The sequence below is a fragment of the Eleutherodactylus coqui genome, chromosome 13 (genome assembly GCF_035609145.1).
Source record: "Eleutherodactylus coqui strain aEleCoq1 chromosome 13, aEleCoq1.hap1, whole genome shotgun sequence".
Taxonomy (NCBI): domain Eukaryota; kingdom Metazoa; phylum Chordata; class Amphibia; order Anura; family Eleutherodactylidae; genus Eleutherodactylus; species Eleutherodactylus coqui.
In genome coordinates this window covers 68,517,610-68,536,321 of record NC_089849.1, presented here as the reverse complement: position 1 = coordinate 68,536,321, position 18,712 = coordinate 68,517,610, and the positions used below count along the sequence as shown (strand labels likewise).

The window sequence follows — 18,712 nt, the reverse complement described above, 5'->3', positions numbered from 1 at the left end:
TGCCTCCATGCTCTGAACGGCTATAGCTGTTTACGAAAGCAGAGGCGCAATAGTCAGTGGGATGGCGGTGGGGCACTTATGCGCCTGACAGTCGTTCTATGCAAAGGTACCTTACAGAAATAAGGACTGTGATCATTTACAAATTCATTATCTTCTAGAAATTCCTCCATAGTGATCTGACAATGTGTGCCAATCTTGTTTCAGAATCTCTTCTTTGTGACGATCTTCAGTCTACGTCATCGGTGTCAAGCCCTACACAAGCCGGACCTATCATGTATATGCCATCTGCGGCAGGAGACTCCGTTCCTGTGAGCCCCTCTAGTCCACATGCACCAGACTTTAGCAGTGTATGTCTGTCTTCTTCACTTTACATGCTGTTTTTTGTAGCATGGCACGGGGACTTTGTTCACATTATGCAGCATAGTTTTGCTTTAATGTTGGAACGTATGGTTTTAGACATTACACCCCTCTCACACACCGGGGTATAATGGGGATTTCCTTTGTTTCCGGTCAGAAAAATGCATGCTATGTGCTTTCATTGCATGACTTAGGCTACACATCCTCAGTCATCTTTGTTCCCACTTTTTTGTATAGGTATGGGGCAAAATGAGCCATCTCCCCACTAGTCCTACGTCAGCAACTGTAAGTACTAGTTGTTCAGGTTTTTTTTGTTTTTCATTTTTTTACATTGAGTTGATGACTTGCTAAATATAAAGTGAAATCTCAAGTAAATGTACATGATTTGTAAAACGGAGCTGCTATGGCCATTGAGCATACTTGGCTCATTAATTCTTTTTAGTCTGGTCCCACAGACTAAGTCCCACAATGTAAGTTTCTTGAAGGTGTTCTGTACACAGTCAGCCCTTAAAGGGGTTGTACCAAAATTTCAAGTTATACCCTATCCACCCACTGACATCAAGAATGGGTATCCTGTGTCCCCCTCTGCCTGTCAGTGTTAGGATGCATCTCTTCCGCAGTGCCGTCAGAATGAATGGAGAGCTGGCCAAGCATACATGGTAGGTGCTCCATTCATTTCAATACCAGAGTGCTTGCTACTTGAGTATCTCGGCAGTCTCATTGACATTAAATGGAGCTCTGGTGTACTCACGGGATCAGCTCTCCATTCAGCCTGTTCCTCACTGCAGGGATGCAGTAACCCCACAGTGAGGAGGATAGGGGACACAAGACTTCTGCTTTTGAGATAAGTGAATGCCATAGTGGTGAGACCCCTGCTGATCATCAATCTATCCCTCATGTTGTGGATAGTGGATAACCTGTAATTTTGGTAAAACCCCTTAAATACTGCAGCAAATAACATATTAGCTGTACGTTCCTATACAGTGGTAACCACATTAGACTACAAAAAGTTTGTTTGTAGTTTTGTCACTATGGAAACAAATTGTTCTGCATAGGAGCTGTGGGCACATAACCATAGGACAATTTGCGTAAAAACTGTTTGCAAAGTCGTTTTTCTTTTCCATTTTTCAATGCATTAAAGCAATAAAAATGGCTAATATGAGGATATAACTTAAGTCTGCTGTTACTTGTATCACATGAGTTGCAAAGAAACAGTTGCCTTGTGCTGCAGTGTTCTGTGATGGCTAATGCAAGCTTTGACGATTTCACCCTCAGATGCTATGTGCCAGTTTAGGAAGTCCTACAAATCCATGTGGATCTCCTCCTGGATCTCTTGGAAAACCCCACAGTTTAGATAACCTTGGCTTTCATGGTGACCTGCCAGGCAGCTACAAAAAAGCTCCCGGGTGTGAGAGAGAAGACTCAGTAGGAACAGATTATCTCAAAAGCTTTAAAAACCAGGTCAGTAGTTCGTCATTTATTTTAGCCTTGTTATTGTCTCTTTATATGCCGGCTGTTTGGTTGCGTACACTGACTGGACACAGCGGTGTTTTATGTCCCCGGCTGTTTCCAGAACGCTGCGGATCAGTCGCTATGAATCACAGCTTTCACTATCTTTTTATCTGTTGTTTTATCAAGGCAAAGTTAAAACCTCACTCAATGGAGCACAGAAGCCAAGAACAAGCTCTTTTACAGTCAAAACAGGTGAGATAGACATTGCTACACCAAGTATTGCATTTGTATGTATGTGGCTTTTGATCTGATCAGTTGTTATTGCTACTGAAGGTTCTGCGCTGCACTTGGGTTCCTCTAGCAAGGATTGTTGCATCAGGACAACCGCTGCCCATATGCCTTATTAGGTAGGGCACACTAAAAAGCAATGGCTTTCGTTCTGGCTGTCCATGTATTATATGGGAAATAGAACGTCTGGCTGGTCACAGCTTTTCCCAACACCATTAGCTGTTTGCTGGGGGTCTCCTTAGCCAGACCCATACTAACCCCTTAACGACTAGCCATTGTAAACATACAGTGGACTTCCAAAAACAAAAAAAAAATTATATCCATTATATTCTGGAAGTGTTAGGCTTCTTTCAGATGTAGTCTTTTTATCTGGTGGTTCTTTTTGTTAAAAAAAAAATCGCATGTGGTGTTTTTCGTATTTTATATTCATTCATTTGTTCGTTTTTTTTTTTTTTTTCTTGGCGTTGCATTTTGGTCACACACATTTTTTTTTTGTTTGGCCTTTTTTGTTTTTACTGTGGAGAAGCCAGTGGGAAAATACTTAAAAAAAAAAGCCAGACCCACAAAATTCTGACATATTGAAAGCGAGAAAAAACACAGCGGACGGAAAATGCACCAAAAGTGAGAGGAAAAAATTTTGCAACAGAAAAATGCAGCATTTGCGGTGCAGCATATCATAACTTCCTGTTGACCTACATCTAAAATATAAATGGGCCTTTTTTTTTTTTTTTAACCACAAAAATTTGCAAAAAAACACCCATAGCGAAAATGGCAAAAACACAGCATTACTGTCTGATACCAGCTTTAAGGGGGGGGGGGGGGGGGTGTTCCACAAAAATGAAGTTCTTTATTATCCACAGGAGGGGGGATAACTATCTAATTGATGGGGGTCCAACTGTTGGGACCCCGACCGATCACAAACAGCGGTCTCACGTCCCTCCGTGTAAATGGAGCGACAGCAGTGATTGGCTGCCCCTCCATTCATACAGGGGGACATGGGATCATTTGATTTATTTTAATGGAGCTGCCGGCGATAGCGGAGTTTAAGCATTTGGCTATCTCTTCGGCAGTCCCATTGCAGTAAGTACCGTTCTATTCATTCGGGGACTTGTTGGGGATCCCGTTCCTACTGATACCCCCCACCAAGTCAGATAGTTATCTCCTTTTCTGTGTATACATTTCATTGGACAAGTCCTTTAAAATGGTTATTGATTAATTGAGAATACCCGTCTAAAAGCATCAGCCAGAAGGATTATGGAAATGGTGTAGCTTTGCAAATAGCCATATGCTAGATTTCCTTATCAGTTGCGTGCCTCTGTGTTGTCCAGGTCCTCACTTTGCTTGTATGTATACCTTATGTGCTGCTTAATTGCACATAGGAGGAGAAAGAGCAGTCTTTGAAGGATATGGATTGTGGTTTCAGAGCATACACAACGCTTTCCACGTGCTATGGAAACTAAACACCCCAAGGACAGACTGCGCACATCAGGGGTTTCTGGATTTTAATTCTGCATAAATGTCTATTTAAAGGTGTTGTACCAAAATTACAAGTTATTCCCTATACATTGGATAGTGGATAACTTGCTAATCACAGGGGGTTTCCCCATGGAGATCCCCACCGATCTTAAAAATGGGGGTCTCGGGTCTCCCTCTGCCTGTCACTGTGGGGATGCTTCTCGCGTCAGAACAAATAGAGTGCCAGCTGAGCATGCTTGGTCAGCGCTCCTTTCATTTCAGTGGAACTGACTGCAAGCACTTGAGTATCTTGGCAGTTCCATTGAAAGTTGATGGAGTGCCATCAGCGCACCATTTAATCACTTCCTCACTATAGGGGGTACTGTAATCTTGCAATGAGGAGGGCGGGGAACACTGGACCCCCATTTTCGAGATCAGTGGGGTTTCAGTGGTGAGACCCCACAAATCGGCACGTTATCCCCTATCCCAGTGTTCCCCAACTCCAGTCCTCAGGGACCGCCAACAGGTCATGTTTTCAGGATCTCCTCAGGTGTTGCACAGGTGATGTAATTATTGTCAGTGCCTCAGACATTGCCACAGGTGTTCTTACCATAGGAGATCCTGAAAACATGACCTGTTGGTGGTCCCTGAGGACTGGAGTTGGGGACCCCTGCCCTATCCTATGGATAGAGGATGACTTGTAAGTATTCTCGTACAACTCCTTTAATATCAGCTGGACATCTCTTCAGAAGAAGGCAAAAGTAACTTTTTAACTTTTTTTTTTTTCTCATTGGCCATGTACACAGCTCTCCTGTACGAATCTCCTCTCATGGTCACCGGGTGCTATTTTCCATGTCACTATTGAACTGAGTGAGCAGTGTAATATCAAATGATGAGATCTGCTGCTATCGCAGTGTAAATGTGTGTCTATTCATGATGTTCTTCCATGGGGTTTCAGTTGCTCATCTTCTTACTTTTTGCTTTTCTTTCTGTTATGTTTTTAGGATGCCCTAGGAATCCTGCCGATGGGAAGCCCATTAACCTCAAGCATTTCCTCTAGCATCACTTCTAGTCTGGCTGCTACACCTCCCAGCCCAGCAGCTATAAGTGGTACGCCCGGTATGAACGCCAATGCTCTCCCCTTCTACCCAACCAGCGACACTGTAGAATCAGTCATAGGTGAGAATTCCCTTTGCAGGTTCTTGTGTAAATGACGTTGCACATTTTGCATTTCTTAATGAATATAGAGAGATTTATCAGGACCACTAAAAAAAAAAAAAGCTGCGTGCCGCTCTGAAAATACATTGTAATGTTGTGTACCCTTGCAGGGAAACATGAGGTTGTATCTGCTGCTGTTCACCGCTATGCTGCGCTTTTATTGACACAAATGAATATGAAATAGGCACTTGTGTCAGTGAAGCCATTCTCTTCAGTACAATTACACAATTGTTCCCAGCAAGAGAAACCACGTAATCTTGTAGATATGATACCTTTTAATGGCTAACAAAAATACATGATGTAATAATAACGAGCTTGCGAACCAACGCAGGGTTCTTCTTCAGGTTTATGGATTGGATCTGAAGAGGCATGAATATTTATACACACTTATAACATACATACTTATGACAAGGCAGATATGGATGTGATTGGTTCGGACTTAAAAGGAATTCTGCAACAGCAAACTAACTTTTTTTGTCTAGGCACTGATAGCGGAGTGAAAGTTTTTTGGTCCCTAAATTACTGTTGTGGGGGGGGGAGGTCGTCAGGCTAGAAATGCTACAAGAGGTACACTGACATTTTTAGCTAAACACTGATAAGGGAGTGAAAGTTTATGGTCCCTGAATTACTGCTGATGGGGGTCTTATCTGTGCAATCAAGTCTCACACTTCCCATTCACGCATAAATCCTGGGGAACAATTTAACCCAGTATTCAGTGTGTCAAAGGTTGTTATCAATTTATATTCTCAAATTCTTCTGTGGTTTTGTGACTTGAAACCGCCCTTCAATATCAAAACTCTCATATCTCCTATGTCATTGCCTAGACAAAAAAAGTTTGTTTGCTGTTGCAGAATTCCTTTTAAGTGCGAACCAATCACAACCATATCTGTGCCTTGTCATAAGTATGTATGTTATAAGTGTGTATAACTATCCATGCCTCTTCAGATCCAATCCATAAGCCTGAAGAAGAACCCTGCGTTGGTTCGGAAGCTCGTTATTATTACATCATGTATTTTTGTTAGCCATTAAAAGGTATCATATCTACAGGATTACTTGGTTTCTCTTGCTGGGAACCATCACATTTTGCTCTACTGGCTAATACGGTACCAGATCTTTGTTTTCATTATAATTACACAGTTGCATTGATAAATTTACTCCATCCACGTTTACAGTAAAGAAATCTGCATTCATGTTTTGTAGGCAGTGACTTATTAAAACGTGAAAGTAGCAATCTGTTTCACAGAACATGCATCTTATAAGCAAAAATTAAGGTTTTCCAGGTTTTCAAAAGTTAACAATTCTTTTTTTTATTTCACACTGTGGGGCAGATTTACTCTTGGAAATACGACAGTTTTCTGTCTCAAATCGTACCAGAAAACAGTCTTTAAAGGCTGTGCACCATATTTATCATGTGTTTTCAGAAACTTTTGGACACTTTTTACAACTCGTCCAATAAAGAGGGGTGGCCTAAATGCAGTATTGTGCACCACAAAATGTGGCGCAGTGTTTTGCATAAACAAAGCTAACTAATGGGTAGTATAAAGTTTGTCTACACAGTTTAAAGAGTTACCAGATTTATCATTCAGCTGAGACACTGTGTTAAATCTGGTGCATATTCTAGTCTGTTTGCACCATCAAAGGGTCCTTTTACACAGGACAATAGTCCGCCTAGCGATAATCGCTCCTGTGCTTTCACACAGGAGCTATGATCGCTGAGAGAATGGAGGTGGAGCGGACTAGAGATCCACCTACCTGCCTCCATTCACTGTAAACAGGCAATTCATAGATGAACAACTACCTGTTTACACAGGATGATCGTCATTTTGATTTTTATGCCCTCATAAACTGAAAGACGGACGATAAGGGTACAAATGACTGTTTGCCGTTCAGCTGCTGGCAGTGTTTACACTGAACGATTAGATTTGCACAATTCAGTGATAATCTGAATTATATTGTTCCGTGTAAAAAGGCCATAACTGATACAGTGTTAGTAAATCTGGGCTGTTTACCTTCACAGGGATCGGAGCTCCCTTACAAATCTCCAACTCCTTTACTCCCATGTATACCATGAAAGACTTATCAATAAATTCTATCTGCCTGCTACACCACTAGATGGAGCTCACTGCACCTGGATTAATACAGATCCCGTTGCGCTTTTTGTGAACTGTGTAAAAGGTACCTTTACACGGAACGACTCTTGGCGCCCAACAGCTGTATTGCTCCTTGCTTTTAGACAAGAGCAATAGTCGTTCTTTCGGCCACCCGCCTCCATTCACAGTAAACAGGCAATCGCTCAAAGATCGAGCAACTCCTGTTTAAACGGGCCACCAATCACTTGGTTTTTAGGTGAGCTACAGGTAAACTGAATCTTTTGGTGGAAGGAAAAAGCAGTTCAGCGCCCCCTCTCACCACAAGCCCCATAGCAGTAACATGGTCCACCTCTATGGTAGGTATACTACTGTGTCCTTTAGTTGCCTAATCTGAAATGCAGAAGCACAGGCAATTGTGTAATAATCCATCAAATTCAGCCCATAAAGCTGCGGTCACACGAGACGGAAATCGCGCAGAATGTCCACACCGGGACCTCACGGAAATTCCACGAGACTTCCGCAGTTTGAAGTCCCACAGGATTTCAAGCTGCTTATTCCACTGCAGCCAGCACTTCCCCATAGAGAGGAGAGATGGCCGCAGCAGAAACGGCGATAAAATTGATATGTCACAGCTTTAAATTCCGCGCGGCATGTCCGTTTCATCGCGGCTTGGCCGCTGCAGCTTCTCCACAGCGTGTGGACGAGATTTTTGCCAGCGGAATTTTCGTGCACGGAAATTCCGCCCTGTGTGAACCCAGCCGTATAGACTTACTGTAAACATTTGTGTATCTTCAAACCCTTAATGCCATCTGATTGGACTTTAAAGCATGTCAAACTTTTTTACCATTTTACAGTTGATATATATAGCTGTAGTCGAATAAGTTGAGTAGCTTTGTCAATATACTGCATTACTTGTAAACATACTGCATTACTTGTAAACGCACTGCATTACTTGTAAACGCACTGCATTACTTGTAAACGCACTGCATTACTTGTAAACGCACTGCATTACTTGTAAACGCACTGCATTACTTGTAAACGCACTGCATTACTTGTAAACGCACTGCATTACTTGTACTAATCACATTTTGCAGCTTGTTTTATACTCCAGAGATGCATTTACAATTTTGCTGGTTTCAAAGCTGGAATCTTGCAGCATTCCTTTCCTAGCTCAATTCTTCCATACGGTTTGCTCTGATGATTTGCATTCTGGGAAATCTGGACACACTGCAGTAATATGGTGTAAGAGAAGCTAATGTAGAGGGAAAATTAGTCAACTTAAGCTGACAGTTAGTTGAGTTTTTAATGACGACCGGCAGAATTGTGAATGCATTTCTGGTCTGACTGTAACAAACTCTGTTCAATATGGGGTAACATTACATGTCCTTGTATAACATTTTATATTCTCATTTTGTGTTAATCAGAATCTGCGCTAGATGACCTCGACCTAAACGACTTTGGAGTTGCTGCTTTAGAGAAATCATTTGACAACAGCACCGTTGCAGCTCCCGGAGGCATCATGATAGGTAATTACTTTACAGCAGCTTGTTATGCCCCAATGTCTTGTGTTGCCATGTAGAAAAGCATGAACATTATTCTCCTCCTTTTCTTCATACAGGTGGAAGTCTAATGCAAAGCTCGGCTCCTGTAAATATCCCTGGCTCCTTAGCTAGCTCGGCATCTTTTCACTCCACCTCGCCATCGCCCCCCGTCAGCATCTCTTCACATTTCCTTCATCAGACACCTGGGCCTCACAGTCAGTCGGAAAACACCTTTCTTGGTACATCAGCCACGCATAGTACATTGGGTGAGTGCATGCAGTACAGTGAGTTAATTGACTATCACAGGGACTTGAAAGGATTGTAGCAATATTTCACAGGTTATTGCATAATTTGCCAATTGGTGGGACCCCCGCTGATCTCCCCTCTGCCTGTCACTGCAGGGATCGGATGGCTGAGCATGTGCAGTCGGTGTTCTATTCATTTTAATGGGGCTGATGGAAATACCTGAGCACTTGCCGCCCTGCTTTCTCGGGCCTATTAAAAGTGAATAGAGTGCTTGCGCATACAGCACCCCATTCAGTCGTCTCCTCACTGTAGGGGGTGCAGTAACCCTGCAGTGAGGAGGACTGGGACATGGGACCCCCCCCATCACAAAATTGGCGGAGGTCTCAGCAGTGAGATCCTCACCGATCAGCAAGTTAACACTTATCCTGCAGGTTTGATGACTTACAACTGAACATAGACAAATAACTTAAGCTGTAAGCTCTTTAGCCCATCAATTTTAAATTTGATTTCCCCTCCAGTGGTCCTTTTACACAAGCAGATTATGTGCCCGTGTTATTGACCTCTGACCGAGTACAGTTGTTCATCCCCATGCAGCTGTCAGTCATCAACTGCATGTCTCCCCGTTTACATGGGGATATGTGGATCCAAGCAGTTATGTTTGTGTAAATGAGCCATTAAACCAATGAATCATCGTTTGCTCATTCGTCAGCTAATCATTTGGCATGTATTATGGCACGATTGTCAGGTGAACGAGCATTCAGAGCATCGTTCGGGCATTATAATCGACCTGTGTAATAGGACCATGACATGTACATCATTCTAGGCTGAATAGGGGAAGAGATTTGTTATTTGTATACCGCCAACTTATTCCGCAGCGCTTTCAGGTAACTAATTTTATTACCCCTCAGCAAGCTGGGTACTCATTTTACCGCATTGGAAGGATGGAAGGCTGAGTCAACCTTGAGCCGGCTACCTTAACCACGCGGGTATTGAACTCGCAACCTTCAGGTCAAAAGTGAACGAGCACAGTAATGCTATAGCTGCAAGGCTTCCTTCTTAAATAACAGTTTGAGTTTCCCTCCTCTTCTCGCTCATTTCCTGCCATCGACTCCGGGTCTCAGCTGTGCTGTTTTGTTGTCAGGTTGCAGTTGGCCTGTGACGTCCCGTAAACCTGCTGCTGCAGCCAATGACAGATCTAAGCGACTATCTCTGAGCTCTGTCATTGGCTGCAGCAGCCTGTTCTCATGACGGCTCTAGCTGACTGCAGCCTGTAAACAATATGTCAGCAGGAAGACTTGGAAATGCTGGCGAGGGACAAGCGGGGAGAGGTAGGAGCTATTTATGTTCTGCACATGGGCGACTGGGATTTCTAAAGAAGTGGGATCTCAGGAAAACCCCTTTTAAGTAACCATTCTGGAGCATCTTTTTTAGATCTGTTTGTGGTGTTCCTCTGTTATGCCTCCTACAAATATACAGCATGAATGAATTGACAGCTGGACATTCATATTCCTTTGGTCAATATGGTCTGATGGACAGTGTCAGACCGTGTAGGAAAACGCCCAATTGTAAAAGTGTGATTAACACCCAGTTGTCAATTTATTAATTAATTTCTAGGAAGAATAACAGAGGAACGGCACAACCAAGAAGAGATGTTCCTGCATTATTATTGAATGGGGAATACAAGTATCTATTAAAACAGACCCATCAGTCCGTTATCGGAGTGGAATGCATTTTGTATCCATTGTCAGAGGTCTTGGCCTTTTGGTGCACAAACCTAGTTAGAGGGGAGGAGGTGGTTGAGCGTTTTCTGGCTTTTTTATCATCTTACTGATTTGCTTGATTGAAGATCTTTTGCTATTTGTTAATCACACCCTGGCTTGTTGGTCCTCCTATCTATGCAGGTCTGAATGGGATGAATAATAGCATATGGGAACACTTTGTATCTGGCAGCTATTCCCCAGGAACATCCCCAGCATTTCCATCAGGCCCAGGAGGAGCCGAATTGATAAGGCTTCGGCAGGAACTGGAGGAGGCCAGTAACACCATCAAGCAATGGGAGGACTCATGGAAGCAAGCTAAGCAGGTACACTATGGAGTATATCAGAGTTCGTCTGCTATAGATTATTTTTCACAAAACGTAGTCAGAATTTATCATTCCTGCAGATTAGAAACGTCTGGGCTGTTAAAGTGATTTTTTTCATACAAATGCTATTGCTGACCTATCTTCAGGATGTGATAGGTCAGCAATAGTTGATCAGCTGCGGTCCACCGCTCCGGATCCTTGATGATCAGCTGATTGGGCACTCGGTGCCACGTTTCCTGACATATTTGGACTGGCACATTAGATCATGCATAAGAAAAAAAAAAATATCTATACTTTTTTCTACATTAACAGGCATGTGATGCCTGGAAAAAAGAAGCTGAGGAGGCCAACGAGCGAGCCACAGCAGCCAGCATGGAATGTGAATTAGCCCGGGAGCAGAGAGACGCCCTAGAGCAACAGCTGAAGAAACTACAGGAAGAGCTGGAGAGAATTCCAGGAGCACAAGATTCCAAGCTGCACGGCTCCATTAATGAACTGGAAGGTCTCCCTCTCTCCACGTTGTTTAGCTTACAGAAGCAGCTGCATGCCAGCCTTGAAAGGGTTGATAAGGTTAGTCTGGTGTAATGAGAGGTACTCTTTTTAATTACATATGTCTATTGTGAAATTATGGTATGCTTGACTTGAAGGGCTTTTCCAGAAGTAAACTTTTGAGCGATCCTTCAGAAGAAGTCATCAATGTCATATCAACAAAGACCTGACGCTCTAGGAACTCTAATGGATTGTTCACCGGGATTGCTGGAAATCACACCACTTCATATACTGTTTGGCAGTCCTTAAATCCTGCACTGAGCAGAGCGTTGGACCGGATGACCCTGGGGGTCCCTTCCACCAACTCCACCATTCTATGAATGTTACTGCAGGCTCTCTCACATTTCAAGCCGCTGCATAGTGCATGGAGCTGTGCTATTTCCGGCTGATCTGATATTGTTGACCTATCCTGAAGATGAATCAATAGTTTACTTTAAGAAAACCCCTTTAATTTTATTTTCTTTCTCTTTACGTTTTTACATTTTAAGCTTCAATTCTGCTTCAGTTTTGCATTTGTTTTCAATAAGAGACCTAGCAGAATATGAAAGTACACAGTCTGGCAATAATATTTTGGAACCAACATCAGAAACTAATTGTGCTTAAGATATCTGGACATTTAAAAAAAAAAAAAGACGCGGGGGAAAAAAACTATTCACATTGTAATACTACATCTAGTTAGCTATTTGGCTTAAGGCCCATTTACACGGAGCGATGATCACTCAAACGACAGTTTGACAGCTTTGAGCCATCATTTTTGCATAAAGTATTAAGTGCTATTCAGCTACTTAATATCTATTCAGTGTGCAAATGAAGCCTTAGCTGAAAGCAGTTAATAGCCCAAGGGCTCTTATCTGCTTTCAGTTCCTTTGTTCTCCAATGGGAAACAATGCTATCACCACTCTCCCGTAGAGAACTCCTGATAAGACTGCACAACGATTTTTAGGTTGGCCTGAACTTAACGATCAGCTAGCAGTGAATGAAAAGTGCACAATGGCCGCACGTTCAGACGCAACAATGATCGCTCAAACGATCGCTTTTTAGCATTTTTTAAATTTTTTTGAGCGTTCATTGCTCCGTGTCCATGGGTCTTGAGTCGCATCACTATACCTACTAATGACCTTTCCCAACTGAACAGCCCTATCATTATAGAGAGGGTCTCCCATTGCGAACTTCCCCTTTTTAATCATAGCAGAGAAATATATAGATCACCCAAAACGTCCCTCCACTCAAAGTCTGACCAGCTGATAACTGGGGGTAGCGTTCCGTAGAAGAAGGGTTGTCTTTAAACTCTGAGCAAGAAGCCCTCAGATGAGACCTCTTCACTAGTAAGATACACTTAGAGGGCTCCCATGTGTTGGCAGAGAGTGCAAAAAAACATTGCTATTTACTGCATGCTATTGTGTGTTTGTGTGCCTTGTATGGAAGCAGTATGCAGTCCTAAGCTCTCACTCACGACCTGAAGGTTGCAGGTTCAATCCCCACAGGGTTCAGGTAGTCGACTCAAGGTTGACTCAGCCTTCTGAGATTGGTAAAATGAGTACCCAGCTTACCCAGGTGGGGGTTAATAAATAAATTACTTGAAAGCGCTGTGGAATAAGTTGGCGCTATACAAACAACAAGATTATTTGGTTTTTTTTATTCAATTTATTGAATAAAATCTATTATTTATTTATTTTACAATAATCTATTGTATTGCAGGCAGTTTTCCAGCTCCAGACGATGAAATGTCGCAAGTGTCAGGACCAGAACAGAGCAATGTTACAGTGCCAACACGGCGTGCTATGTGAAATGTGTGCGACCGAGGAAGGAGAGTGCCCTAGCTGTCAGCTTACTATAGAACCGGTTCTGCAGCCATGACCTTTGCAAGCCTGGACCCAGGCTTCTAAGAACTGACCTGTTTTTTTTTTATATACTTCTATAAATATATATAAATATATTCATACAATGGAATCTAGCAAAAGCTGAGCACTTTTAAACAAAAGTTTTTCATTCCTTTGGAATTTGCCACAAAGCCTCTGAGTTTTTTCCTCTGAGACATTCTGCGTTAAATCATTTCAGAGTTCTCCATGTTGGGGGTGATTGTCCAGGCGCATATTGGCTTATTTGTATGCAAGAAAATTGTCCTACGTTGATCTATCCTAATGGGACCAATTGGTTTATATTTTTTCCGCCTACAATCCACATTGAGGAGCTCTCCAAAAAAAAATCTTTAAAAGAGGCCTTCAGCAGAGCTGGTTGGCTTTTCTGCAGATGGGAACACAGAACTTCTATGGAAGATGGTGAACAAGGGCTTCCCTGTGGCAAGAGACAAGATGGGTCATGTATTTAGACATCTTGTATTGGCAGTCATTTCTACTTTTGCTCCTCCCTCACTAGTATTTTTTAGGAGTAGAGGCAACATACAAATGTTGGGTTTAGGATCCGTGTCATTTTTTATTTTTTTTTCCCCAGATAGACAAAGTTTTTTTTTCCTGTCTGTGGAACCAAGTAGATCCTTTTCCGTAATTGTTTCAGTATTTTGTGTCCCAAGTGGAGTTTCTTTTCTCATACAGTAAGAAGCATAAGCAGCCATGATTTTGTATGCTCTCCTCACATTTAGAGAGGCGTCCATTTGTCAGCTGAGCAGTGTGTGACCTGCTGCCTTCATCCAGCAAGGAATTGGGCACCACATTTATTAATCTCCCTGCAGCGGGAAGCAAAAAAACAACACAGTTCCTGCTTAAATCAGTGGGCTGATTGCATGGATGTGCCTCCAGAGCGAAAGAGGCTCCAGCTCATAAATGAGGATCTTAAAGGGGTCGTCCTTTTTCAAGTTGTCAAAAAACTTTAAATGCAGGAAATGTTAAAAAATTGCAAGAGAATGCATACTCATCCTTTGCCGGCTCCAGACTTGCCATACAGATCCTCGGCGCTGGGTTTTGTCTGCATGGCTGCAGCGGTGATGTGCCTTATTACTCACATGACCATTGCAGCCAATCACTGGCATAAACCATATACAGCAAAAGGCTGCTGAGAACAATGATTGGCTGCAGCAGTATACAGACACATCGTCGCTGCAGCCATGTAGCTTTCAGAGTCTGGCAGGGGGTGAGCATACATAGGAGATAACATTCCCTACACTTGGACAACCCCTTTAAGTCACAATATTCTGGGTTTTATAGAAGCCAGACAACCCCTTTAACCAGCCTAAAAATGCGAGACATATGATTGGTGTTAAAAAAAATAAAATAACTTCAACTAAAGTATTGTGGCCTCCTGAGCGAGGCTTGTGTATTAACAAAGGACTCCAGGTAACAATGGATGTATATTTGTAGCTATTTATACTGGGGGCATTGTACATGTGAGTATACCGAAAATAACATTGTAGTCCCGGCAGTCATAGGAAATATCTTTTTACCAAAAACATTATGTCGACATTTGAAATCCATTCTATCCGAACCTCTCAACAAATTTAATTGATGTTTTTTTGTTGTTTTTTTTTCTAATTTTTTTTTAAAACTTTGCATTTCATGCTCGATTTTACCCGAGAGGGAATCGACCACACAAAGATGATGGTAGTATATTGGGGACAGTATGCATGACTGGAAGCAGTAAAAGAGTGCATGGAAGACATTTGCTTGTGTATTTATAGATGTCTGAGGCAAAATGAATTCTTCACTCCTCTTCTTTTTAGTTTAGGGGATTGTCTTTCAAAACCGTTGTACCCAGGACTGATAACGGTTTTCTGTTCATTATGACGTCCATGTTGGACGTAGGTCAGGATAATAATACGTATACGAGATTACTGAGCAGTGGACTTTCTGTGAAAATTACTATAGAATATCTCATCACTCTAAGGTTGGTTTGTCAGAAGTTCTTGTAAGTTGCCAATTATGATACTGTTGAGAAGTTCTAATGTCTTGTTTTTATTTGTATTGTTCTTTGATACTACAGTACATTCCATTGGTCCCAATGACCCTTTCTAGCAATGTGCCCAGTTGTTTTGGCCAACAACGGTGGATTTAAAGCCTCCCTTTTCTCCTAGATTTTTTTTTTCTTTTGTACGCTGAGATTGCTTGTCCAGCATGATCAGAAAAGGTTTGTATCAAAATCTAGACATGTGAATTTTCCTTTTTTTATATATGAAATAAATCTATGTGAAAAAACAACTTTTTCTTGATTAGTAAAAAATAAAACATTTCTTCTGAATTGGATTCTGCCTTTTTACGGTTCACATTTAAAGGCTTGTGTATATAAAGGCATCGATAAATTCCATTCAGGGAAAAGTCACACATTTTAATGTACATGGTTTATGAACACGTAACAGGAAATGCACGACTCTCGCCTACCTGAGCGAACAAGTTGGTGACATCCTCACCAGCTCATTTGTGGTCGTGCAGCCTGTTTACACAGGTAGATCATCGTTGAAAATCATTCACTTCTCGTTCAGCGTTTCACATTCGTATAGCGCAATAAGAAGTGAACAAGCGAATGATGATTTTTATGCCGGCTGAAACTGAACGACGAACGGAAAGCGAATGATTCTCATTGGTCGATCGGTTGTTGGCTCGCATTTAAACTGAATGATGATCGTTTACTTGAGTTCGTTTTGAACGTTTGCAGAGTATTCACAGAAGAAAGAAATATTAGATGAGATGCAGAGTGATAAAGTAAACTCTCCACTAAATGTCACCAGTTTAATCCAGGAAGAAGGGCAGAGCCATCTTAAAAAGATTAAAATAGACAAATCACTGGGTCCCAATACCATACAAGCCCGGGTATTAAAGGAATTAAGTAATGTGATAGACAGCCGGTTGTTTCTTATATGAAAGGACTCTAGACTGACAGGGTCTGTTCCACTGGATCGGCGCATAGCCAATGTGGTGCCAATATTCAAAAAGGTGCTGAAAAGTGAACCTGGAAACTACAGGCCGGTAAGTCTTACTTCTATTGTGGGTAAAATGTGGGAAGGTTTTCTAAGAGATGCTATCCTGGAGGACCTCAAGAAAAATACAGTAGCTGTATAACTCCGTATCAGCATGGGTTTGAGAGATCGCTCCTGTCAAACCAATCTGATCAGCTTCTACCAGGAGGTAAGTTCTAGACTGGACCAGGCAGAGTTGTTGGATCTTGTGTATCTGGACTTTTCCTAAACGTTTTATACTGTGCCGCATAAAAGGTTGGTATATAAAATGGGAATGTTTGGTCTGGGTGAGAATGTGTGTAGGCGGGTAAGTAACTGGTCAGTGATAGAAAGCAGAAGGTGGTTATTAATGGTACATACTCTGATTGGGTCAGCATTAATAGTGTGGTACCATGGGGTCAGTATTGGGCCCTATTCTTTAAATATATTTATTAGTGACCTGGTAGGATTGTATAGTAAAATAACAATATTTGCAGATGGTTCAAAACTGTAAAGAAATTAACACGAGAGGTCAGAATGTGGTTGCAAATGCTCTGGATACGTTGGGCAGAAAACTGGTAAATAAGGCTTAACACTGATAAATGTAAGGCTATGCACATGGGCAGGGAAATACATGTCACTATTATATGCTAAATGGGAAACCACTGGGTAACACTGACATGGAAAAAGACTTGGGGGTTTTAGTTAACTGTGCCTTGGCAGCAGCTGCCTGACACGGGTTGCTCCAGTTAAGGTTAAACAGGATCTTGGGGGTGCATCAAGAGGTCGAGGGGTGCATGATGAGAAAATTGTTCTTCTTTACAAGTCACTGGTCAGACCACACATAGAATATCGTGTACAGTTTTGGGCACCTGTACTCAAGAAGGACATATCAGAGCTTGAGTGGGTACAAAGGTGGGCAATCAGAGCTGGATTATAGGGAGGGGCAGAAGGGACAATTACTCAGGAGCCTCCAGTTCCCTCCAGCGTTTCCTGGCTGATATGTACTCCTTGTCAAAAATCACCAAGCACCTAGAAGGCGTTGTCGGAATCGAATTAAACTTTCTCTTTGTGATTGTAACGTTGATATAAGTTAAGGCCCTTTTACACGCAGTGATTATTGCTCAAAATTCGTTCAAACATCTGAAAGTGACCGATAATCGTTACATGTAAACATTGGCAGTCGTGCATTTTTCGTTCATTATTCGTTCATCGCTGACTTTTAGTCTACGTAAGAACCTTTGTTTGCCTTTTCGCTTGGTTAAAATGACAATTGCTCAGTGATTCGTGGGGAGGGTTTATCGTTTGGCGCGGCGTACTTGCTTGTGTCCAAAAAGGCACAGCGATTGCTGTCGGGACAACGGCAACTATTTTTACACGCCCTCCTAGTGCTCCACCATTGGTTGGTAAATCATCGGCCGTTCTGACCTACCGCAGAAGCTACAAAGAGTACCGAAAACACATTGGCCATCTTTTACTTCACATGCTAAGGTCACGGCATCTGCAGCGAGGGTTTATCTTTGGGCGGCAGCTGGTTTCGCTACTTCGCCCAATAAAGATTCGTGATAGTAAATGCTTCAAATGTCAATTCACAAAACTTGTTTTCTATTTACTCAAACCGCCCTCCTACTACTGCTTTCACAATGCACCGAACAAAGATAGGACTTGCGAGTGCCAACTCGCATGTCAGCTCTGAGGCGTGCGCAAAGCTAGGACCTGTGCTATCTCTGCTGCGTGCTTTCTAGAAGTTCCAGTGGGAGCCTGGAAGTAGCCCGTTCACATGATCTTCACAGTGCTGTTAGAAGCAAGCTTTTCTCGCTGATAACAGCACTGTAATATGTTCACCTGACCGAGCCCTTAAAAGCAAAACCATCGCTTATTTTTGGCCGTCTGAATGAATTTTGAGCAATAATCATTGCGTGTAAAAGGGCCTTAAGTGATTACAATATCAGAGCAAAAGAATAATTTATTGCGGAAAACGGAGCCCTAGAAGAGAGGCTCCAGTACCCTGTTGGGCCGCCTCTAGCTTGGATAGAAGATGTGATACGTGCAGGCATGGAGGCTCTAGTACCCTGCTGGACCGCCTCTACTGTGAATGCAGAATGTGATACAGGCGGGCATGCAGGCTCTAGTACCCTGTTGTACCACCTCTAATGTAAATGCAGTATGTGATACAGGCGGTATCCTGAGGCACAGCGGCCCACATTTGCTGTAACTGAGCTTCCGATTAGTGCAAACTCGTAGGCTGTCAAAGTTGGCATCCCAGATGGTCCCATACACGTTTTATTAGGGATAAATCTGAGCTGCCATGGACATGTGGCAATGTTGTGGGGACATGCCTGTGACACCCTTGTGTGCAGCTGAGCATTATCCTGCTGGGAAATGCCTCTTGGAAGCCACCATGAGATGAACACATGTGGCTGCAGGATGTCCGAGCTGTCACTGTGCCTCGTACTAGGGGTGACCGACTGTCGTATGCATAACTGCCTTAGGTGTAACTGCATGCCGAGTTTTGCAGCAAAACGCCAACTTCTTCTAGGTGCTTGATTTA

General features: G+C 42.5%; 1 protein-coding gene across 2 annotated transcripts in view; it reads left to right on the top strand.

Moving 5' to 3' along the window:
* UNK (unk zinc finger) overlaps nt 1–15,467 on the top strand; it is a 37,922-nt gene extending 22,455 nt beyond the window's left edge. For both annotated transcript variants that reach the window (XM_066588234.1, XM_066588235.1), the window contains 10 exons: nt 205–347; nt 595–642; nt 1,633–1,818; nt 1,996–2,061; nt 4,557–4,731; nt 8,285–8,386; nt 8,479–8,667; nt 10,549–10,730; nt 11,043–11,300; nt 12,978–15,467. In XM_066588234.1, coding sequence (XP_066444331.1) covers nt 205–347; nt 595–642; nt 1,633–1,818; nt 1,996–2,061; nt 4,557–4,731; nt 8,285–8,386; nt 8,479–8,667; nt 10,549–10,730; nt 11,043–11,300; nt 12,978–13,136 — 1,508 coding nt within the window. In that variant the 3' untranslated portion in view covers nt 13,137–15,467. The remainder of the gene's footprint in view (nt 1–204; nt 348–594; nt 643–1,632; nt 1,819–1,995; nt 2,062–4,556; nt 4,732–8,284; nt 8,387–8,478; nt 8,668–10,548; nt 10,731–11,042; nt 11,301–12,977) is intronic.
* Nucleotides 15,468–18,712: the final 3,245 nt, after the last annotated feature.